The sequence below is a fragment of the Moschus berezovskii genome, chromosome 24 (genome assembly GCF_049115385.1).
Source record: "Moschus berezovskii isolate FMDL1 chromosome 24, NW_MosBer_1.0, whole genome shotgun sequence".
Taxonomy (NCBI): Eukaryota; Metazoa; Chordata; class Mammalia; order Artiodactyla; family Moschidae; genus Moschus; species Moschus berezovskii.
The window spans coordinates 49,824,542-49,849,942 of NC_142483.1; the positions used below are offsets into that span (position 1 = coordinate 49,824,542).

Sequence of the window (25,401 nt, forward strand, 5' to 3'; positions counted from 1 at the left end):
CACACACTTAAAAAGCTGATCTCCGAAGAATTGATGCTTTTGAACTGTGGTGCTGGAGAAGACTCTTGAGAGTCCCTTGGACTGCAAGGAGATCCAACCAGTCCATTCTAAAGGAGATCGATCCTGGGTGTTCATTGGAAGGACTGATGCTAAAGCTGAAACTCCAATACTTTGGCCACCTCATGTGAAGAGTTGACTCACTGGAAAAGACTCTGATGCTGGGAAGGATTGGGGGCGGGAGGAGAAGGGGACGACAGAGAATGAGATGGCTGGATGGCATCACTGACTCGATGGACATGAGTTTGAGTGAACTCCGGGAGTTGGTGATGGACAGGGAGGCCCACGACTGAGCAACTGAACTGAACTGAAAAAGAAAAAAATATATTTCCAATAGAGGGAAAGAAGTGGTCTAGATGGAATCCTTGAAAACATGAGAGAACTGAACACGTTTACTTCAGCTCCCACTGGAAATCCACTAACTTGGTAAGTCTGATAAAAAGGGCACAAATCCAGAATAAAAAAAAAAAAACAAGAATATAACAGAAGAGATACATCATTAATTTTCTGAAAGAAAGCAGAAAAAGTAATTTTGAGTATGCAGAGGGGAAAAGTTGGAAACTTTAGTGCCTGCAGAGGAGGTGTATCAGTTAGGAAAACGTAGATCCCTTCCCATGAGTTCCAGAAAGGCTCAGAACACAAACACCTTAGACCACATATAAGGATGTGAGGGGGTACTGATGGAAAGGTTTGCACACAGGAAAACTGGTTGAAAGCTCACATAAAGCAGAATAAGATTCCCAGATCCCACCCTCCTCATCCTAGAAAGCAAGGCAACTACCATGCCCCACTTCTAGCAGGAGACAGGCTGTTTCTTCTCTGTAGACAAATAAGGGGAGATTTCAGATTCTTGGTAAGTTTTAAAAGATTTTCTCCCCCTTTATTTCTGGGATTCATAAGACTATGATCCACAAAGAGGGGAACTAAGGAACAAGTTTTGTTCTGTTTAGTTTAACCAATCACACATTGACCCCCTGAGCAAAGTGACTATACCAACTGGCCAGGTATTTAATTCTTCTGAGAAATCCAGCCACATTAAGAACTGTCAGTAAGAAAACATATATATAAATGCCAACTGAGTTAAATGTCTATAATGTAAAGAATATCTAAAATAAGGAATGCAAAGGGAAAAACTCCTACTAGGAATTAAAATTACAATTTTTTCATTCAATATTTAACTCACATTATATGAGATCTAGAACTAGGTGCCACAGAGTTATGTCCAGAGCATGACTGCTGATTTTCAGGGACCTTCTAGTCTGGTAGATCAAAGAAACGGGGCAACAAAGACCCTAGGGCACATAAAAGTTACCAGGTATGTATTTTAAATGAGTCTGAAGCAGGAACTCCTTTTCGAAAATCTTAGATTTCTATTAATTTCACATCACCCAGTGATTAATAGGGAAATTAAAGCAACACACATCCCCAGGATATGCCCAGAATGGATATACCAAACAAGGTTATATAAGAAGCCCCTTCTTCCCTGGGATAACTTGTCTTTTCAGTTTTAGTCTCCCAATATGATTTTTATAGGTGAAGGGATGATCATGCTGCTAAGATCTGCATTCTTACTGACAAATATTGGTCCTGGAAGGTTCCCCCTTCTTTCCAATATGATTTCCTCAGCATCTTTCAGCATCTTACACAATGCTTACAATCCCCACTCTTGAAATATTGAAATTATATATAATTCATCATATAAACTAAGAGAAAGATGAAGGTAAAATATGCTAAGCAAAAGAAAACTATCACTGGATGATTCAAATTAATATGTAAAGAAAAGGAACAATGAAGGAAGCCTGTATCAGCATATAAAATACTATGTCCTTGGGCATAATCTGGAAGAAGTGTTATATAGGGATAATCTGTTCTCAAACTTTAATACATTAAGAAATTACTTAGCAAACTAGCTAAATATGCTGATTCCCAGATCTTAAAGATTGCCATTCAAGAGATCTGATGTAGGGCCCAAGAAGCTGCACTTTAACAACCTAGATTGTCCACTGAAATCCAAGAATTTTTTAAAGTAAAAGCAAGTAAATTAAATAATGGAAAACAAGAGGGATTTGGTACAAATTTTTTAATAAAGCAAAAAATTAAAGTGTAGATCATCTACTTCCCAAACTATCTCAGGTCTGCCTTCACAGTCTATGGCACGGAACATTTAAAAAAAAAGTGAAAAACTTTTATTGTCCAAGAAAATCATTACTAAACATTAAAATGATATTGAAAAAGTGGTGAAGCAGTTGCTGGTTCAAGACATTTATTAAATATGACAATTACAGCTCAACCAAATTAATCACTCAGTCAACATGTTTATTTCCTCAGTTTATTTTTATGAAAAAACACTCTGAGTCCAAAATTAATTCACCCATTTTAGTTACCAGTAATTTTACCAAGTTTTAATCGATCTTTAGCCACTGGGTGCTGCTTATGTCTTCCTAAGCCATATAAGTTTTAAAAGGAGCCAAAATTGGCTTGCTCTGAGTATTCCACTTCAAATCAGCAGACACACCCTCACTGTTGCTTGACCATCCAAAATTAGTCAGTCACAATACCATGTATTTTTTTACCTGCGTCATGCTCAGGGTCAAAGAAGTCCCATACGTTTTCTCTCTCAGAAGATGACAAAGATGAGAGCATCTTTAAATCACAAAGTAATTCACTAAGACAGTGAATTCAAATTAGATTTCTGCATCTTTATAATTCCTCCCTTTGAAGCCTACAGATCTTCTTTATCTTTTCCTTTCAGAAGCTTTCTTAATTACTTTGATTTCTAAAAATCTTATGTTGCAGTTTGGTGCTAATAAATGGTAGAAATAGCTATTTAGATAGAAAGTGGTTCTAATTTCTAAAGATTAACCTCCTATATTAATAAATTTCAACATTCAACATGAGTTTCAATTATTTAATAAAAGATAAGAATATCATATTATAAGAAAGCATTACAAAATAATTATAATAGGCACATTTCAATTTATTTTAATCATGATGTCCTCCTGGTCCATGGGCTTAAGAGTGCCAGCTGCAGTTCATTTTACAATTTAATTAGATTATTAAATTCTATATCAGTACAATGTTGCTAAATCAAAAATAGGCGTTTTAAATATTTTGGTTGGAAAAGTTAGTATGAAGGGAAAAGTTAACATGAAAGAATGCAGCCTATACATCTTTGTGTTAACTCTGGCTGTTTGCGTTTTTAAGTTACTCAGATGGAGCCCCCGCTTCTCAGTGGTCCCCATCTCTCTCTCTGCTCTAGCTGTGATTTCCTTATCAGATCCCAAGGCACACCACTCTCCTCCACCCTGCCTCCACTCACCCTCAGTACAGTGTTCCCTCTCTCTGGGCCTTTCTCTCATCTTTCCCCTGATGCCACCTCCACATCCATGTCACCTGGCTCATTATTACCCATTCTTCGAGTCTCCCAAAGAACATCACCTCCTGAAGGCGGTCTCTATCCCATCACAGCCATTCGCCCTCAATAGTTAGGTTCTCCTGATACTTGTTCCCATGATACCTGATACTTCCTCATGGCACTCTACACACTTGTAATTATTTAATTACAACTTTTTCTTATTAGTTATAAGACCCATAAGAGCAAGGAACTGACTGATTCACCCATGTATTGGTATCAATAAGTATTTGATGAAAGGCATTTTAACTGAGCTGTCTTGACAGTTCCCTCCTATTTAAAAAGTTTTTTTGTCATGCTTAGCTGCATTTTTTGTTTTCTACATATTGCTTAATGTATCTCTTCAGTTTAAATGTGTTCATTTTAAAACTACAAAGATTACACTTTCCTAAAAAAGATGCAAAATTTTTAATATTTTAAAAGTAAAAAGATTATATTGACTCATAAAATTAAAAGTAATTTTTAAAAGAATTAATGCTTGGAACATATTTGAAAATTATTGCCCAGGAAATCTGCTGAGTGCTATGCTGGAAAAACTGGACACCATCCCAGGAAACTTAAGACCTGGAAGAACAGAAAGGTACATTTCAAAAACATCCCACCCAGCTACATATACCATATCCTGCCTTGTGATCAGGACATATACTCACTGAGAGAGAAATGGGAATTCTTTAAAAACAAACAAAAAAAATTTTTTTTAAGGCACTCTGCTTATAAGGAGCAGAAAGGATGGACTGGCATACAGCTATGGATGAGAGAATCAAGCAAACAATTTACTCCTATTCATCAGAGGACTTTTTAGCAAAACATTAAAACTCTGTATTACACATTTTGCAAATTACATATAAAGAAAATTATGCTATAGGTGATCAATAACGAAAGATACAGTATTACCTAATATTCCCATATCTGTCCATACTGAAAGAACCATGCTTGACCACCATCTTGAAAGGTGGTTGGTGTTAGCAAGGCTTCCAACCATCATATGAACAGGGCCTTTAACAAAGCAATCCAGTTTCTCCAGTGTGTCACTAATGGGATTGAAACAAAAAGGTGATTCTGGCTACACTGAAAAGCATCAAATAACAAGGGATCATTATTATTAATGACTAAAATTTCTTGTGCACCTACTACATGTCAGCACAGTGGTGGATGTTTTACACAGTCATCTCACTCACTCCTCCCCAATACCCTGAAATGCAGGAAAGGCATCCCCATTTAACAGATAAGTAAACAGGTTCAAAGAGTTTGCCTAGGGACATAACCACTAAGTAGAAAATCTAATTCTAAAGCTTACAGACTTCTTTAAAGCTTCTCTGGGGAAGAAAGGTGTTCAATTAGCAACGGTATTAAAATAACAAACATGGATTCTCTTTCCTGTAATCCTACACTACAATCGAAAATGGAAAATAATGCTCCCACATTAAATATATATGCAAACAAGTAGCAAAGTGATGGGAAAGTTGGGCAGCTCCATCATTCACTTGTCCTATCTTGCCACATCATTCAAATCCATGTTGTAGCAAAATGTCTAATTTTTTATATGGCAGGGACTGCTGGGTAACCGTAACAAAATCTTCAATCTATACATACTAAGGGTCCACTGTTTGCAATTAGCAACACTTACATTTTATTCTAAGGACTAAAGCAGAAATAACTGTATACACAATAGTGCAGGATACAGTACATACTTATGTTAATATGGGGGACCAAGATTTTCTGCGTAAGAGAAAAGAGATTCAAGTATAATTTTTAAAGTTTTAAAGGTCTGCAATGTTAAATCTTAATTGGAAATACTAATGTCAAATTATGATTTGTCTTAATATGCTATATTTACAAGCTCTTCCAAACAGAAGCAAGGACAAAATAGTAGCAGTAGTCAGATATCCAAGTTATGCTTCCTGAATACCATTCCCCATAAAAAGGATCAGGGCACCTTAGAATATTGGCTGATTCTGAGAAAAGCAACATAAATGTGAACCATTTACACTGAACCAAAAATCAAGGTTATCAAAGATTGATGGATCATGTCAAAAGGACACCAGAGTACGTTTGGAAGAGACTTCCAGTAACAAAATTTTGTATAACCTAAGCATCAAGAAATAACTGATTGAAAGGCACTGAATATATGAAAAAAAAATCCTTGAGTTTATATAGTAATACTTCAAAAAAGAAAGCATCACTCAATGGGAAAAAAGAAAAAAAATCACTGGCAGTGATTATTAAACTAATTCTTTACTGTGAAAATTGGTCCTTAAAAAAACACATTTATCCTGTCTAAAGTGCCTGACCGCAACGCGGGAGACCTGGGTTCGATCCCTGGGTTGGGAAGATCCCCTGGAGAAGGAAATGGCAACCCACTCAAGTATTCTTGCCTGGAAAATCCCATGGACAGAGGACTCTGGGAGACTACAATCCATGGGGTCGCAAAGAGTCAGACACGACACAACTGAGTGACTTCACTTTCTTTCAGTAGGAATTACAGTATAGAGTAATCAAAAAGTCCCAGTTAACAAAGCAAAGTTCCTTTACAGCGAAGAATGCCATTTTATATATGGTAATTAAAAAAAAAAATTACCATTCTGACAAAATAATTGATTCAAAAAAGGATTGTTAATGGATATTAAAAATCAGTAGATCAAAGACTCGGGGAACTGGATACTCACAGTGCCAAAGTATCATCCCAAAGACTACTTGCTAGCTGCAAAGGGAAATAAAGCCAACTTTTCCATGAAGAGGCTTGGCTGTCATAATCTTCAGCAATCAAAATCAACACTATTAAAGATACAATCAGACAGCAAATACTACTTCTTGACATGATGCAATATGAAGTACACAGCACCACTCTGTCCAAACAACCCTTCAGGTCTAATTTTTAATTTGCAGGAAACAGAGGAATATAAATCAAGTTAAACATCACCAGGAAGAAATAACCAGATAAATCCAGAACGTGGAACATCCTACAAGATAGACCCTTCAAACCAGACCTTTCATAAGTTTGTGAAATGGAAGAGAGGAAGTAGAAGGGAACCATCCTAGATTAAGAGAAATTGAAGAAGCATGACAACCAAGTGCAACATGTGAAACTTGTCCCACCTTGTACACTAGTATTGTTAGATACTGTAATCTCAGTATCTCCTCAAATGCATGTCCATGAAAACCAAACCAAAGAAAACATTTGTATTTACTTTCCAAACCATGAAAGTTGGCATTTCATTGTACTCTACTCACCTCCACTTAACAGCTTCATGACTAGCCACAGCTCATCTTTTACCACAAAAGATGTGTAGTAAGACACAATATTAGGATGATGGCACTGACTCATGGCTTGAATTTCTTTCTACAAAGAAGAGAAAACATGGTAATTCATTATATGCAAGCCTAAAATAACACTAGAATTTATTGAATCCAGATTTGGGAATTTCAAAGACGATGTCACAACCTTTTTAGGATTTTCATGGCTCTGATCTCTTCAAGAATGGTTAAAGCAAAAAACCACTTGGTTTCCCTCAGTCCATTCTGATTCCTACTCCTTTCACTCATTAAACCAGTAATCTTTGAAACCAGAAACATACTATTTGTCACACCTTGGCACAGTACCATAGAGGCCTCCACTGGGACACCCTTTTTACTTCAAGGTGTCCCTGAAGAAATCTTGGGAAATCAGGTTTTACAGTCACAGAGGATAATTACTAATAAATGGAGAGTGGTTTTTTGTTTGGCGCTTTTTTCCGCAAAATAGCTTCATCTCATTTTTGTTAAATGATTAACAGTTCTCACTTTGAAGAGGCGATAAGCTAAATCTAAAGTAGAAACCTGAGCCCAAAGTCTGAGCTTACACTATTTTCAATTAATGAATTAAAATTAGATTTGGTGTGATAAGATGCCTTATAGAAGTCTTGAGGTCATGGCCCTGCTTATCTTTCCATCATTCCCACTGCCTTCAAAAACTACCCTCAACACACCCCAGTCCTACCATAATAACTTCAAGTGAGCCACGTTGCTTCTAATCATGATTCGGCCTTAATAACTTCAAGATCCGGCCATAAAAACTTCAAGCGAGCCATGCTGCTTGTAATTATGCACATTTAACCCTATTGTTCCCTCTGCCTAAAGTACACTTCCCTCATTTTCATCCAGCTAAAAACACCAAATCACCGGGCCAATCTCAGCCAAAATACCACTTCCACCCAGCTTCCCAGCTTTAGTGACCTGTCCCTTCTCTAGGCTTCTAAGCTCTGTGCACGTCTCCTTACATTATAGCACGTATGTATGAATAGAAAACTGGATGCTTATTTGCCTGTCCTCCCCTGTGGAACTGAGAACTTCAACCAAGCAAGTACTTAAAAGTGGATTCCTACAAATGGTGGGAATTATCATACCATACTGTAGTTGCCTGTTTATTTTTCTGCATCCCTCACAAAACTGTAAGCTCAATGAGATCAGACTCTGTATTACCAGCACTTATCATTGTGCTTGGCACACACTCTACCCTCAATAAATATTTGCTGATGAATGAAATCTTACAGCACTTTATACAGCTTTTTACTTATTGATGTACTTGCCCGATACCCTTGGTAATTTGTTCAGTAAGATCAACTATGTAAAAGTTGCTCCAAATCCCTGATTCATAAGAAGTGTTCAACGAAAGGTATTCCTTCTCATCTTCTCTACTCGAATGTAAGTTCTTTTACGGCAAGGACTTTGTTGTGTGCATTTTTACTACCCACTAAGTTACTAGCACAGTCTTCTGTACTAAAAGCTAAGTAAATACAAAGGATAAGGAAGAGGAACTAAAGTAATAAACACCTGCGTATTGGCACAGTTATATGGGACTTGAATAGATAAGATATGTACACATAAGAGGGAATGTACAGGACAGCATATACATGCCAAATGAGATAAATGCTACAAGAATTCCAGAGAAAAGAACAGTTAAGGCAAGAAGTCTTCATAGAGTGGGTGGGAACTACGTTTGTGTTCTACAAGATGTGGGCTATTATAGGAGTACAATTTTATTTTGCACACAAAATTACAGAAAAGAAGAAAAGGATGAAATACGCAAGACAGATTTTAGACACAGGAGTAAACCTGTCTAAACACGGGCCATACTTTCAACAGAAATTAACCAAGTGCCTACCTTATGCCAGATGCAGTACTAGTATAATGATGAACCGTCATGAAACTTATGGTCTGGTGAAGAAGTTAGACAAATACTAATTTACAATATATATGAATAAAGTCTGGTAGGAGAAGTACTAAATACTATATGATTTCACTGAAGAGGTGAATTATCCAAAATTAGGAGTGACAATCAGAGAAACCTTCCTATAAAAAGTTTTACTACACTGACATTACAATCCTGTTGTGTGCTTAAGAGCTCCGTTCCGTTCAGTCGCTCAGTCGTGTCCGACTCTTTGCGACCCCGTGGACGGTAGCCTACCAGGCTTCTCCGTCCATGGGATTCTCCAGGCAAGAATACTGGAGTGGGTTACCATTTCCTTCTCCAGGGGATCTTCCCGACCCAGGGATCGAACCTGGGTCTCCCGCATTGGAGGCAGACGCTTTAACCTCTGAGCCACCAGGGAAGCCCGCTTAAGAGCTCAGCTGTGTCCAATTCTTTGCGATCCCATGGACCATAGCCCACCAGGCTCCTCTGTCCACGGGATTTCCCAGGGAAGAACACTTGAATGGGTTGCCATTTCCTACTTCAGGGGATGTGCCCAACTCAGGGATGGAACTCACCTCTTCTGCACTGCAAGAGGATTCATTACCACTGAGCCATAGGAAAGGCCGACATTAAAATAGGAAAAATAAATATGTTTTTATGGGTTTTCATTGTTTAATTACCTGGGACCGTATCATAAGTCCCAGGTAATTATAACTGTGTTCAAGAATTTAGGATTCAACACATACCCCAATGTTTACTGTAGCACTATTTGTAATAGCCAGGACATGGAAGCAACCTAGATGTCCACTGACAGATAAATAGATAAAGAAATTGTAGTAGGCCTTCCCTGGTGGTCCAGTGGTTAAGAACCTGCCTTCCAATGCAGGGGACATGGGTTCGATCCCTGGTCAGGGAACTAAGATGCCACACACCACAGGGTAATTAAGCCTGCAGGCTGCAACGAAGATCCCACGTGCCTCATTCTGACTCAAATTTCCCAGCAGCTTCCTCAACACTCATAAGTGCTTCCACTCCCAGTCATGAAAATGCTTTCCTGACAGTCCTATATGTTTGGAGTACCAGATCTTTGTCTGGAATTTTTAGTGCTCCACCTCAGGCTTTCTAAAGCCATGTTTTAGTGACCACTGTTCACTCCTTTTTAAAACTCATTCATCTTGATTTCTATTCTTTGCCCTCTGGCTTTCTTTTTTTAAAATTTATTTATTTCTTAATTGAAGGTAACTGTTTTACAGAATTTTGTTGCTTTCTGTCAAATATCAACAAGAATCAGCCATAGGTATATGTATGTCCCCTCCCTCTTGAATCTCCCTCCCCATCCCACCCCTTTAGATTGTCACAGAGCCCATTTGAGTTCCCCAAGTCATATAGCAAATTCCCACTGGCTATGGTATTGTAAGTTTTCATGTTACTCTCTCCATACATCTCACCCTCTCCATCTCCCCCCACCCCCCGCCACATAGATAAGTCTGTTCTCTAGGTCTGTTTCCCCATTGCTGCCCTGCAAATAAATTCTTCAGTGCCATTTTTCTAGATTCCATAAACATGTGTTAATACATGATATTTATCTTTCTCTGACTTACTTCACTCTGTATAACAGGCTCTAGGTTCGTCCACCTCATTAGAACTGACTCAAATGCATTCCTTTTCATGGCTGAGTAGTATTCCATTGTATATATGTACCACAGCATCTTTATCCATTCATCTGTTGATGAACACTAGGTTGCATCCATGTTCTAACTACTGTAAATAGTGTTACAATCCCTCTGGTTTTCTGATTACTCCAACAGAGTTGATTTTCCTTCACTTTACACTACTGAGTCACTCCACAAGTAATGTTAATTTATTCATTCATTCATTCAGAGTGAACAGTCTCTGCCATCAAGAAGCGCTCATTCTAGAACTAATAACTTTTCCATCTATAAAATTTTGACAGAATTTGTGTCTTTCTTTCCATTGTCATTCCCTGAATTTAGAGTCTCAATATCTCTTTGTGCAGTCCAGGGTTCCTCAGCCTATAAGATGCAACTCATATGGGTAATGAAACAAACCTAGTGGATCACATTAAAAAATAGACAAAAATAGGATAAAAAATCAGATTGCATTCTACATAATTAAGAACTGTTTTATGAAAACGTCTCAGTTACATTAATATATATATATTTTATCAACATATTCATAACGTTATTAGATAATATGCTATCCTTTGCTGATTTTAAATCCCTGACCAGCAGGGTCCCCATCTCTGCCTCTTCAAAGTCTTCCCAGCCCAGGTGGCCCAGGACACAAACATCTCCACAAAGGCCTCCACCTTTATAACTGGAAATTCGCTTCTACCTTGTACTTCAACATAGTATTCAAACTTTTCCGAGGCATTGTCACACTCTGCCTCGTACAGCAGACAAGAAACTTAACTCTTCAACCAGATGGTGAGTTTTATGATAGAAGAAAAGACATTTTAAGCCTCTTAATGGTCCCCTCAGATGTTTATCCAATGAATCTAGTGCAAGCATTTATCAGAGGAGAGAAAAATCTCAATCATCTGCATTCTATGCCTTTCCTACAGTCTGTGAGTAAAATCTCTGGAGGAAATAAATGTAGTACTATCTGATAGCTGATTGTGTGATCACACTTTTTGCAAAGGTTGTCAGACAAGAAAACATTTTGACAAGAGAAAGGAGCAATATACCACCTCCTCACTAGCAACTGGCACACACAACACACACCTGTAACTGGTTTACATCAGTACTCTCTGGAGAACCCAGAGCATCCTTTCTGCATTACAATGAAGAGTTTTGAAAAAAAAATCTTAAAATCACAACATAAAAAGTTGAGTATGCTGAGCTGATAATTTTTTTAAAAGATAAATTGAAGGCCTTTGTATCTTTTAGATAGATACAGAGTCATTGGTACTTAGATCTCAAGTCCTAACACTACCACAAATACCACAAATCAGGCATTCTTTATATTTCTGATGCTTGTTCAGGGTTGAGTGGAATCCTACCTGCGCAAGCACCAGTTATTTTAAAGTCACTTTAAATCACTTTCCCCCATCTTTATTATTTGTTGATTTGCAAATACTATATGATGAAACTGAAAGAGGAGAGTGAAAAGGTTGGTTTGAAGCTCAACATTCAGAAAACAAAGATCATGGCATCTGGTCCCATCACTTCATGGGAAATAGATGGAAAAACAGTGGAAACAGCGTCAGACTTTATTTTTGGGGGCTCCAAAATCACTGCAGATGCTAACTGCAGCCATGAAATTAAAAGACGCTTACTCCTTGAAAGGAAAGTTATGACCAACCTTGATAGTGTATTAAAAAGCAGAGACATTACTTTGCCAACAAAGGTCTGTCTAGTCAAGGCTATGGTTTTTCCCGTGGTCATGTATGGATGTGAGAGTTGGACTGTGAAGCAAACTGATCGCCGCAGAATTGATGCTTTTGAACTGTGGTGTTGGAGAAGACTCTTGAGAGTTCCTTGGACTGCAAGGAGATCCAACCAGTCCATTCTAAAGGAGATCAATCCTGGGTGTTCATTGGAAGGACTGATGCTAAAGCTGAAACTCCAATACTTTGGCCACCTCATGCGACGAGTTGACTCACTGGAAAAGACTCTGATGCTAGGAAAGGTTGGGGGCGGGAGGAGAAGGGGACGACAGAGAATGAGATGGCTGGATGGCATCACCGACTCTGTGGACATGAGTTTGAGTGAACTCCGGGAGTTGGTGATGGACAGGGAGGCCTGGCGTGCTTTGATTCATGGGGTCGTGAAGAGTCGGACATGACTGAGCGACTGAACTGAACTGATACATGCAATGTAAAGATTTCTGGAATATGTGGGCAAATTTTACAAAGGTCAAACCAATTTCTTTCCTTTTACTAAGCTATATCAAATTTGCATTCCTCTAAAAGTAAGGCCCTAGTGTAATAACACAAATATTACTTTCAAGAATGTCAAATGATATTTGAGAAGAGATGCTCTTTACACTTTTGAACTAAGATTTAATAATTTTATTAGTATTTTATGAAGTTAAAAAAAATAGTAGGTTTAAGTCAGAAAAACCTGATTTTTTCATCAAGACTCTGTTGCTTATCATGATTTAATTCCCTCATTTAGAGTGGAGCTACTACTTATCTCAGAGATGTTTATGAGGTTAAAGTACACTTTAACGCCCAGAACTGAAAAGGTGTTTGCTATTACTGTCATATGAACTTAGTCAAGTTATTTAAACTTTGAGCTTTAGCTGCTTTAGTCATCAAGTAGTAAATAATAAGACTTTCAATCTTCTTTATACCATCCGTATGGATTATGAAAAGTAACTGGCAAATGATAGGAATCCATATTGGACTTCTCAAATTCCAGTGTTACTATATGGATTAGAAATACTGTTTCTCTTTAATAAGAATTAGTTTACAATTTAGGTATCTTTTATGATCACTGCAGTTCACACGTCCAAGTGGTGCTCTAAGATCCTTGCTAGCCAGTGTAAACCCAAGTTCACCACAAGGTGTTTCAATCAGCATCTCCTTCCAAGTGTGTGTTCTCTCCCAAACGTCTCAAGATCACTCTAGCAACCCATTTCTTCAGCTTCTGCATATGCATTACCAATTCCTGAAGAAACACATCTGCCTCATCTGCTGAAAGCTCAATATATAATTACATTATCTCTATATCACAGCTGTACTACAAATTAAACCCAATCTGGGACAATGGAAAACAATTCTGGACTGACAAATCATCCCAGTCCTAGTTTCTGCCCTTTCTACTATAACTGTGCATAATCTTAAGAGAATTTATTTAACAATTTAACAATATTAGTTCACATTTGAGTGGTAGTTTATGGTTTTCCAGCACTGTATCATTTGATCTTCAAGAAAAACCTCATGAGATACACAAAGCAGAAGCAGATAGATATATTTCCACTTTAAGCCAAAGAAGTTGAGGATTTGAAAAATCAAATGATGTGGAAAAACTATCTTATTTCGCTTATGCTGAATACTTCAGTTCAGTTCAGTTCAGTCGCTCAGTCGTGTCCGACTCTCCGCGACCCCATGAATCAAAGCACGCCAGGCCTCCCTGTCCATCACCAACTCCAGGAGTTCACTCAAACTCATGTCCATCGAGTCGGTGATGCCATCCAGCCATCTCATTCTCTGTCGTCCCCTTCTCCTCCCTCCCCCAACCTTTCCTAGCATCAGAGTCTTTTCCAGTGAGTCAACTCGTCGCATGAGGTGGCCAAAGTATTGGAGTTTCAGCTTTAGCATCAGTCCTTCCAATGAACACCCAGGATTGATCTCCTTTAGAATGGACTGGTTGGATCTCCTTGCAGTCCAAGGGACTCTCAAGAGTCTTCTCCAACACCACAGTTCAAAAGCATCAATTCTGCGGCGATCAGTTTTCTTCACAGTCCAACTCTCACATCCATACATGACCACGGGAAAAACCATAGCCTTGACTAGACGGACCTTTGTTGGCAAAGTAATGTCTCTGCTTTTTAATACACTATCAAGGTTGGTCATAACTTTCCTCCCAAGGAGTAAGAGTCTTTTAATTTCATGGCTGAAATCAGCATCTGCAGTGATTTTGGAGCCCAAAAAAATAAAGTCTGACACTGTTTCCACTGTTTTTCCATCTATTTCCCATGAAGTGATGGGACCAGATGCCACGATCTTTGTTTTCTGAATGTCGAGCTTCAAGCCAACCTTTTCACTCTCCTCTTTCACTTTCATCAAGAGGCTTTTGAGTTCCTCTTCACTTTCTGCCATAAGGGTAGTGTCATCTGCATATCTGAGGTTATTGATATTTCTCCCGGCAATCTTGATTCAGCTTGTGCTTCTTCCAGCCCAGCATTCCTCATGATGTACTCTGCATATAAGTTAAATAAACAAGGTGACAATATAACCCTTGACGTACTCCTTTTCCTATTTGGAACCAGTCTGTTGTTCCATGTACAGTTCTGACTGTTGCTCCCTGACCTGCATACAGGTTTCTCAAGAGACAGGTCAGGTGGTCTGGGATTCCCATCTCTTTCAGAATGTTCCACAGTTTATTGTGATCCACACAGTCAAAGGCTTTGGCATAGTCAATGAAGCAGAAATAGATGGCTTTCTGGAACTCTCTTGCTTTCTCCATGATCCAGCGGATGTTGGCAATTTGATCTCTGGTGCCTCTGCCTTTTCTAAAACCTGCTTGAACATCTGGGAGTTCACGGTTCACATATTGCTGAAGCCTGGCTTGGAGAATTTTGAGCATGACTTTACTAGCGTGTGAGATGAGTGCAACTGTGCGGTAGTTTGAGCATTCTTTGGCATTCCCTTTCTTTGGATACTTACTACAAACTTAAAACTACTCTAGGTGTCATGGAGTATAAAAGAACTGCAAAACAATCCCCATGTTGATGGTTCTTAACACTGCAGAAATCTCATACAGCTGTAGATTCTTGGTGCCCCCTTTCTTTCCCCTGACCCTTGGAGGAGCCAATGCTGCCGGGTCACTCTATCTCTCATCCTGCATCAATGGTCAGAATGCAGATTGGTCCCACATTCCTAGAAGGCCAAAGCCTTTTAAAGGGTGCTTCATTTGACTCAGGAATCACAATTGCATGATACTATTTTAAAGAGAGAAAGAAGGAAGCAAGCATTGTTTATAACAATAAAGAGGACACAAAAATCATTCAATACCATAGAACAGGTTAGATGAAATATTCAACAGAACACTACATACATATTGAAAACTATATTCATATTTACAGATGTAAAATTCTGTGATAAATTTCTTAAAAGACAAGAATATATACTATCATCATAAAAATACAAAGATGACTAAATGTGTACTTATAGCACATTTAGTGTTAATCTCAGAATGAGAGAATTGTAACTAATTTTCTTCCTCTCTAGTTACTTGGATTTTATAAATTTTACAATAGCAATACTTATTAATGAAGATATCACAAGTTTATTTTTAAAAAAGTAAAAAACTTCAAGCTATTTCCCACTCTAACATGACTATACAAGAAATATGAGAAGTGCATACCAGGAGTTCATCCATGCTAGTCTGACATTTCTCAAGGTTTATCCGTTTGATTGCCACTTTCTCCTTTTTAGGGGCACAATATGCTGCTTGGACCACAGCCGTCGCTCCACTCCCTAAAGATAAATAAATAAAATGAGTAAATAAAAAGAGACAGTGATTAAAACAAGACATTTCTGACTCCTACACAATTTAATGGCACAATTTAAACAAAAGAATAATTCTTAACTTGTTCTTACACTCAACGACAGATGCAGAGAAACACTAGGAAAAGTGGGGTGTCAGTAAAAGCAAAAGCCTTGACTATTCTTAGAACTATCAGTAAATACCAGCACACACACCCCAAAATAAAAAATTGTTAGCCTTCTAGAAGTTCTAGAATATTATAATATAGGCTCACATTTCCCTGCTCTTCTAAATACTACTAAATATCATAGAAATAATTCAACAGACAATCATAAAGATAACGTGAAACAGACAATCAGAAAGGTAGAAAGAAGCAGATGGACTGGCTAGGACCCTCAGGATGTGTGGAAAAGCATCACTGTGAGCTCCCTGGGTTTTTCTTTTATCTCCTACCTATTCACGAGTGGACCCCAGAACAGCCTGCCTCCTGGAACCACCAACCAGGATAGACAGACAAATAAACAAACAAATGCGAAACATCCTTTCTGGACAAAGTACTGTGAAAGGGGAAGCTCAGTAGCAATCTAGAAGATAAATTTCTCAGTTCCCATCGGGACAACCCAGCCAGTCCACAGCATCAGCATCAGGAGCGTCTGCACCCCACACCCAGAGAACAGTAGACCAGATTCACCAAAGGGACAACTAGTTCCCTGCCCCACACCTGGGGTTGGGGGTTGGGGGGGTTGGGAGAACTGAACGGGACACCCACTGGTCAGTCCAGGTAACACCTGTAGAAATTAAACAGGAGTCCCTGTGGGGCCAGAAGAATAAAGCAGAGGAGAAGAGCACTGCCAGAACTCTGAAAACTCAATTATCACAGGAATTAGAGCTCACAAAAGTAGGCCAGGGCTTACACACTAAACCCAAGCAGAGTAACTGCTTACTAAAATAGAAATTTTAAATAGGATCAGGAGTCTCCTAACATGAATATCCTAAACGTCCAGAATATAATTTAAAAAAAAAAGAAAATCACATTGTCACAACAAGAGCCAGGAAAAACACACTTGAATGAGAAGACAACCATACTGATGCAAACACCAAAATGAATCACTAGTCAGAATTTCTGACAAGAATTTTAAAGCAGCCATCACAAAAATGCTTCAATAAACAATTAAGAATTATCTGAAAACAAATTTTAAAAATATAAAAATGTCAACAAAGAAACAGAAGTTTTCTTTTTTTTAAAGTACCAAATGGAAATTACACAACGGAAACATGTAATTTCCAAAATTAAAAAAAAAAACCACAACCTTGCTGGAGAAGCTCAATAGAAAAATAAATGTAACAGGATAAATTTAGTGAACTTGAGGATAAAGTCAATAGTTTTCCTCAATTTAAAATGGAGAGACTGAAAAAGAAAAAAGAATAGAGCCTCAGGGAGAAATTGGATAATAGTAAAAACTCTAAAATCCCTGTGGTAAGTAGAATAATTAACCAACACCCTCTCCAAAGATAACCACGTTCTAATCCTTGAGACTAGTAAATGGTTACCATAAATGGCAAAAAGACTTTGCAAATGTTATTAAATTAAAATAAGGGTGGAAAGATGATCCCAGATCATCTGGGTGAGCCCAATGTAATCACAAGGGTCTTTATAGAAGAGGCACAGGAGTGTCAAGTCAGAGAAGGTGAAGCAATGAAAGCAAAAGTCAGAGTAATGGGACCATAAGCCAAGGAGCAAGTACTGAAACATGCAACAACACGAATGAACATTGAAAACATACCATGTGATATAAAACCATCACAAAAAACCACACATTCTATGACTCTATATCTATGAAATGTCCAGAACACACAGAAAACAGATTAGTGGTTACCAAAGGCTAGGAGAAGAGGAGAATGGGAGGTTACTGCTTAATAGGTACCATTTCTTTCTGGGGTGAGGAAAACGATCTGGAATAAGACAATGAAGATGAGTGCAAAACACTGCAAATATACTGAAAAAAAAAAAAAGAAAAAAAGCACTAAATTTTACACTTAGAAATGGTTCAGTCAGTTCTATAGCTCAGTCATTTCCAACTCTCTGCGACCCCATGGACTGCAGCAGGCCAGGTTTCCCTGTCTACCACTAACCCCTGGAGCTTGCTCAAACTCATGTCCATAGAGTCAGTGATGCCATCCACCATCTTATCGTCTGTCGTTCCCTTCTCCTCCTGCTGTCAATCTTTCGTGAATTCAGGGTCTTTTCCAGTGAGTCAGTTCTTCGCATCAGGTGGCCAAAGTATTGGAGTTTCAGCTTCAGCATCAGTCCTTCCAGGACTGATTTCTTTTAGGATGGACTGGTTTGATCTCCCTGCAGTCCAAGGGACTCTCAAGAGTCTTCTCCAAAACCACAGTTCAAAAGCATCAATTCTTCGGTGCTCAGCTTTCTTTATAGTCCAACTCTCACATCCATACATGACTACTGGAAAAACTAAGGCTTTGACTAGACGGACCTTTGTTGGCAAAGTAATGTCTCTGCTTTTTAATATGCTGTCTAGGCTGGTCATAGCTTTTCTTCCAAAGAGCAAGCGTCTTTTAATTTCATGGCTGCAGTCATCATCTTCAGTGATTTTGGAGCCCAAGAAAATAAAGTCTGTCACTGTTTCCATTGACTGGATGCAATGACCTTCGTTTTTTTGAATGCTGAGTTTTAAGCCAGCTTTTTCACTCTCCTCTTTCACTTTCATCAAGGTGTTCTTTAGTAGTTCTTCACTTTCTCCCATAAGGGTGGTGTCATCTGCATATCTGAGGTTATTGATATTTCTCCCGGCAATCTTGATTCCAGCTTGTGCTTCATCCAGCCCAGCATTTCACATGATATACTCTGCATATAAGTTAAATAAGCAGGGTGACAATATGTAGCCTTGACGTACTCCTTTCCCGATTTGGAACCAGTTCATTGTTCCATGTCCGGTTCTAACTGTTGCTTCTTGACCTGCATACAGATTTCTCAGAAGGCAGGTCAGGTGGTCTGGGATTCCCATCTCCTAAAGAATTTTTCCAGAGTTTGTTGTGATCCACACAGTCAAAGGCTTTGGCGTACTCAATAAAGCAGATGTAGATGTTTTCCTGGAAAACTCTTGCTTTTTCAATGATCCAATAAATGATGGCCATTTGATCTCTGATTCCCCTGCCTTTTCCTTTTTTAAAAAATTATTTACCTTAATTGGTCCCCTGCCTTTTCTAAAACCAGCTTGAACAACTGGAAGTTCTCAGTTCATGTACTGTTGAAACCTGGCTTGGAGAATTTTGAGCATTACTTTGCTAGCATGTGAGATAAGTGCAATTGTGCAGTAGTTTGAACATTCTTTGGCATTGACTTTCTTTGGGATTGGAATAAAAACTGACCTTTTCCAGTCCTGTGGCCACTGCTGAGTTTTCCAAATTTTCTGACATACTTAGTGCAGCACTTTTACAGCATCATCTTTTAGGATTCAAAATAGCTCAAGTGAAATTCCATCACCTCCACTAGCTTTGTTCGTAGAGATGCTTCCTAAGGCCCACTTGACTTCACATTCCAGGATATCTGGCTCTAGGTGAGTGATCACACCATCGTGGTTATCTGGGTCCTTATCTTTTTTGTATAGTTCTTCTGTGTATTCTTGCCACCTCTTCTTAATATCTTCTGCTTCTGTTAGGTCCATACCATTTCTGTCCTTTATTGTGCCCATCTTTGCATGAAATGTTCCCTTGGTATCTCTGATTTTCTTGAAGAGATCTCTAGTCTTTCCCATTCTGTTGTTTTCCTCTATTTCTTTGCATTGATCACAAGGAAGGCTTTCTTATCTCTCCTTGCTATTCTTTGGAACTCTGCATTCAGATGGGTTTATCTATCTCCTTTGCCTTTCACTTCTCTTCTTTTCTCAGCTATTTGTAAGATCTCCTCAGACAACCATTTTGCCTTTGCATTTCTTTTTCTTGGGGATGGTCTTGATCACTGCCTCCTGTACAATGTCATGAACCTCCATCCATTGTTCTTCAGGTATTCTATCAGATCTAATCCCTTGACTCTATTTGTCACTTCCACTGTATAATCGTAAGGGATTTGATTTAGGTCATACCTGAATCATCTAGTGGTTTTTCCCTACTTTCTTCAATTAAGTCTGAATTTTACAATAGGAGCTCATGATTTGAGCCACAGTCAGCTCCAAGTCTTGTTTTTGCTGACTGTATACAGCTCCTCTATCTTTGGCTACAAAGAATATAATCAATCTAATTTCAGTACTGACCATCTGGTGATGTCCATGTGTAGAGTCGTCTCTTGTGTTGTTGGAAGAAGGTGTTTGCAGTGACCAGTGAGTTCTCTTGGCAAAACTCTGTTAGCCTTTACCCTGCTTTATTTTGTATTCCAAGGCCAAACCTGCCTGTTACTTCAGGTATCTCTTGACTTCCTACTTTTGCATTCCAGTCCCCTATGATGAAAAGGACATCTTTTTTTTGGTGTTAGTTCTAGAAGGTCTTGTAGGTCTTCACAGAACCGTTCAACTTCATCTTCTTCAGCTTTAGTGGTTGGGGGATAGACTTGGATTACTGTGATATTGAATGGTTTGCCTTGGAATGAACAGAGATCATTCTGTTGTTTTTGAGACTGCACTCAAGTACTGCATTTCTGACTCTTTTGTTGACCATGATGGCCACTCCATTTCTTCTAAGGGATTCCTGCCCACAGTAGTAGATATAATGGTCATTTGAAGTAAAATGGTTAGTTTTATGTTATGTGACATATCTTGATCTCTTTTAAAAAGGGAATACTACTAACAACTTTAACTCATAATTCAACAACTTAAATATAAGAAGCAGAATATTTTCCAGCTCATTTAACAAAGTCAGTATTACAAACACCAAAACTAAACAAAGACGTCACAAGAAATAGAAAAAACCTACAGACAAATACCTCTCATGAATTTAGCTGCAAAATCCTTAAGAAAATATCAGCTAATTGAATTCAGCAATAGAGTAGTATGTATTCCAGGTATGCTACTTTGGTGTAATATTAAAAACAAACAAAAAGCAAACAGTGTAATACACTACATCAACAGGCTGAAGAAGAAAAGTCATATATCAATTGATGCAAAAAAATCTTTTAAAAATCCAAGAGCATTCACGATTTTAAAAAAAAAAGCTCTCAGTAAACAAGGAATAGAGGGTAACTTCTTCAACCTCATAAAGAACACCCACAGAAAAAAGTTACAGCTAACATCATACTGAGAAAAGAATGGCTTCCCTCTAAGATTGAGAAAAAGGCAAGGATGTTTATTCTTATCACTTTTATTCAATATATCACTGGAAGTCCTGGACAACACAATAAAGCATGAAAAAGAAATAAAAGGCATCCAGATTAGATTGGGTTTCCCTGATGGCTCAGATGGTAAAGAATCTGCCTGCAATGCAGGAGACCCAAATTCAATCCCTGGGTCAGGAAGATCACCTGGAGAAGGAAATGGCAACCCACTCCAGTATTCTTTCCTGGAGAATTCCATGGACAGAGGGGTCTGGAGAGTCCCAGTCCATGAGGTCACAAAGAGTTGGATACAACTGAGTGACTAACACTTTCACTTTCAGATGAGAAAAAAATAAATCTGATCCTGTTTGTAGAGGTCATGACTGTCCACATAAGAAAAGCTTCTGGAACTAATAAGAGAACTTAGCAAGGTTGCAAGATAAAAGATCAACCCCCAAAAATCAACTGCATTTCTAGATACTAACAACAAAGTAGAAACCAAAATCTTAAAACACAGTATCATTTACAAGTTTCCCCAAAAAGAAACAAGAACAAGATCTGTATGCCAAAACTCATAAAATACCAAAGAAAACGAAAAAGACCTAAATAATTGGAGAGATACCATGTTTGTGAATTAGAAAAATCAACGTAGTAAAGATGTCAGTACTCTCCTAATTGACTTCAAACAGGTTTAATGAAATTCCTATTAAAATCCTCACAAGGTATTTTGTACACACAGACAAACTTATTCCAAGGTTTTTTTCCCATTTTAAAATATATATGAAAAAGGAAGGCCCTCAAATAATCAACAGAATAGTAAAGAAGATGAATGAAGTTGAAGGATTCATACAACCCAATTTAAAGACATATTATACAGTTACAGTAATCAAGATAGTATGGTATAAGAAGAGGGAAAGATACACAGACACACATATACATCAGAATAGAGAACCCAGAAATAGATTCACACAAATATAACACAGTGATTTTTGACAAAGGTACAAAAGCAATTCAACAGAGATGGGAAAACCTAACAGAATGGCTACAGTAAAATTTCTTAAAATTTTTAATTAATTTATTTTTGACTGTGCTGGATCTTCATTGCTGCTCGGACTTTCCTCTAGTTGCGGCGAGTAAAGATTCCCTTCCAGGGGATCTTCCCGACCCAGGGATCAAACCCAGGTTTCTCATGTCTCCTGCACTGGCATCCAGGTTCTTTACCACCTGAACTTTACATTTTCTTTACTGTTCTCACTAGTGGCTTCTCTTGTTGTGGAGCATGGGCTCTAGGGCATTTGGGCTTCAGCAGCTGTGGCACATGGGCTCAGCAGTTACGGCTCCCAGATTCTAGAGCACAGGTTCAGCAGTTGGGGCATTACAGGCTTAGTTGCTCTGCAGCATGTGGGATCTTCTCAGATCAGCAATTGAACCTGATCAAGAATCAGGTATTTCCTGCATTGGCAGGTGAATTCTTTACCAGGGAGGCCCTAAAAAAATTTTTTTAAGTGATAACACCAAATGCTGATGATGATGTGGTAAAACTGCATCATTCATACACTGTAGGTGGAAATATAAAATATGGCATAGCCATTCTGGAAAATAGTTTGACTGTTTCTTTTAAAACTAAAAAAAAAAAAAAAATGAATTTGTACAACTTGGCATTCATATGCCTGGTATTTATGAGAGAAATTAAAACATGTTCACACAGAAACTTGCATATAAATATTCACAGCAGCTTTACTCATAATAGCTAAAAACTGGAAACTACCCAAATATCCTTTAATAGGAGAATGGTTAAACATATGGTACATCCACACAGAGGAATACCACTCAGTAATAAAAATGAACGAACTGTTGATATGCACAATCACTTGGATGACCTCAACGACATTACACTGAGTGAAAAAACCCAATCTCAAAGTTACATATTTTACGACTTAATTTATATGACACTCTTGAACTAACAAAAATATCAGCAATGGAGAATAGATTAGTGGTTGTCAGGGATAAGGGATGTGGGTAGACAGGTTGTGCATGTGTGCCTGTTTCCATTGTGTCTGATCCTTTGTGACCCTATGGACTGTAGCCTGCCAGGCTCCTCTGTCCATAAGAATTCTCCAAGCAAGATCAATGGAGTGGGTTGCCATTACCTCTTCCAGGGGATCTTCCAAACCAGAGATCGAACCCAGGTCTCTCATGTCTCCTGCATTGGCATGCAGGTTCTTTACCACGAGCGCCACCTGGGAAGCCTGGGAAGACAGGTTAGGATGACTATAAAGGGGTAGCCTGAGAGACTGTGTGGTGGAATACAGTTCTGTATCTTCAATTTACTGGTAGTTACACAACCATACATCTGTAACAAAACTGCACAGAACGCATGCACACACAAGAGTACAGTACACATATAGTTAGCTATGAGTAAGTTCCACAGATAGCTAAAAAAAAAAATACAAAAACCCTGCCTAAGTGTCAATCCATCTGTTAACCTTAATAATCTTCATACTCCATTTGCACAACATCACCCCTCAGATACTGAACCACAGCCACTACTGGATACTGTACTTCCTGACAGTTCAACACTTGAATTTGCTTTCCATATCCCAGATGCGATTTAGTTTACCCCCATCTCCACGCCTCTGGGCAAGCCATCCACCTTGCTCCCTACATATTAATCCACACCTCCCCCTCCTTTTAAAGCACAATTGAAAACTCACCTAATTTCAGGAAGCTCCATGGAGAACCCACTTAGATGCAAACTTAGCTCCATTACCATTAGCACAGTAACTCTGGGTTCTCTGACTATATGCTTGGAAATACTAGTGGTAAAGAACCTGCTTGCCTGCTGATTCAGGAAACGTCAGAGACGCAGGTTCGATCGCTGGGAGGGGGAAGATCCCCTGGAGAAGGCAAGGCAACCCCGTCCAGTATTCTTGCCTGGAGAATCCCATGGACAGAGGAGCCTGGTGGGCTCCAGTCCATGCAGTTGCAAAGAATCGGACACGACTGAAGTGACTTAGCAAGCATGAAGTGAAGCAATGTTCAATAAATGTCATTATTGTTCATTTATTTACCTATTATCTTAGACATTTAACTGTCAAAAAACATAGCTGTGCCCCCACAAGAATTTGGCATAGGGAACCAGTCCATTCTAAAGAAGATCAATCCTGGGTGTTCATTGGAAGGACTGACGCTAAAGCTGAAACTCCAATACTTTGGCCGCCTCATGCGACGAGTTGACTCACTGGAAAAGACTTTGATGCTGGGAAAGGTTGGGGGCGGGAGGAGAAGGGGACGACAGAGAATGAGATGGCTGGATGGCATCACCGACTCTGTGGACATGAGTGTGAGTGAACTCCGGGAGTTGGTGATGGACAGGGAGGCCTGGCGTGCTGTGATTCATGGGGTTGTGGAGAGTTGGACACGACTGAGCGACTGAACTGAACTGAACTATGAGGAATAATATAGTGGAAAATAATTGCAAAACAATGTCAGACCATTTCCAATAAAGCATCCTAATTCAGAAGTTCACTATTTTTACATACTGTCCATCCTCCACACACCATCCCCCAGGTCCCCACTCTTCCACTCTTCTGTCCTCTTCGAGCTGCTTCTTCAACTGCTGCATTAGTGTACATTACATACCAGAATGGATCAAAGTGCAAAGTCATGACTGAGCTTTCTTCTGAAAACCTTCAAACTGGGTGATGTTATCCCTTGAGACAGAAAACGAGCTGCCCAAAGGCACGAGGGGAACTAAAAAAAATTTACTTCCAGTCTTTCTCCACTTAACTAGATCCTGAAATAAAGAGTAAGCAAAAATATGGATTTATTCCTACCTGTGAGGAAAAAATAAATCAAATGAACCAAATCAACTGCAGATATTTTCCCCCCCAAATTCTGACCAACCATCACTATAACAGATATGTATTATAAAGATTTTAAGTAATTTTTAGTAAGGGTTTACACTGCCACTAAAGAGCTAGTCCAGGCTGGTCATTCTGAAAGATGACTAAGGCATTTTCACCTGAACCATGGAAAGCACAAGGATATACAATTTTGTAAACCTTTTTCTCAATCAGTCCTCTTGTCAGAGTTATAGTGAAAATTAAAACTCCTTTACAGAAACACCTGTAAGGGCAGTCATTATCATAAAAGTCATGTTTGTTCTCCATACAAAGATGAAAATAAAGTCGCTTTGCCATATGCTCTGAGTAATTATTCAAGCAGCCTGATGGTTTTACAATGAATCATCTCTCTTGTTTACTCTGGTGATCTCTATCTCAATGGATAGTAACCCCATCTTTCCGGATGCTCCTGCCAA

At 38.7% G+C, this 25,401-nt stretch overlaps 1 protein-coding gene across 5 annotated transcripts in view; it reads right to left on the minus strand.

Moving 5' to 3' along the window:
• The window catches only part of OXSR1 (oxidative stress responsive kinase 1), an 88,383-nt gene that overhangs the window by 55,052 nt on the left and 7,930 nt on the right, over window positions 1-25,401 (minus strand). For 2 of the 5 annotated variants that reach the window (XM_055414626.2, XM_055414625.2), the window contains exons 2-4: window positions 23,231-23,329; window positions 15,695-15,807; window positions 6,701-6,809 (exon numbers count right to left, since the gene is read on the minus strand). In XM_055414626.2, the coding sequence (XP_055270601.2) occupies window positions 6,701-6,809; window positions 15,695-15,807; window positions 23,231-23,329 (321 nt within the window). Of the gene's footprint in view, window positions 1-4,363; window positions 4,501-6,700; window positions 6,810-15,694; window positions 15,808-23,230; window positions 23,330-25,401 lie in introns of those variants that run through there. The other 3 variants (XM_055414627.2, XM_088831875.1, XM_055414628.2) reach the window with 2 other exon arrangements.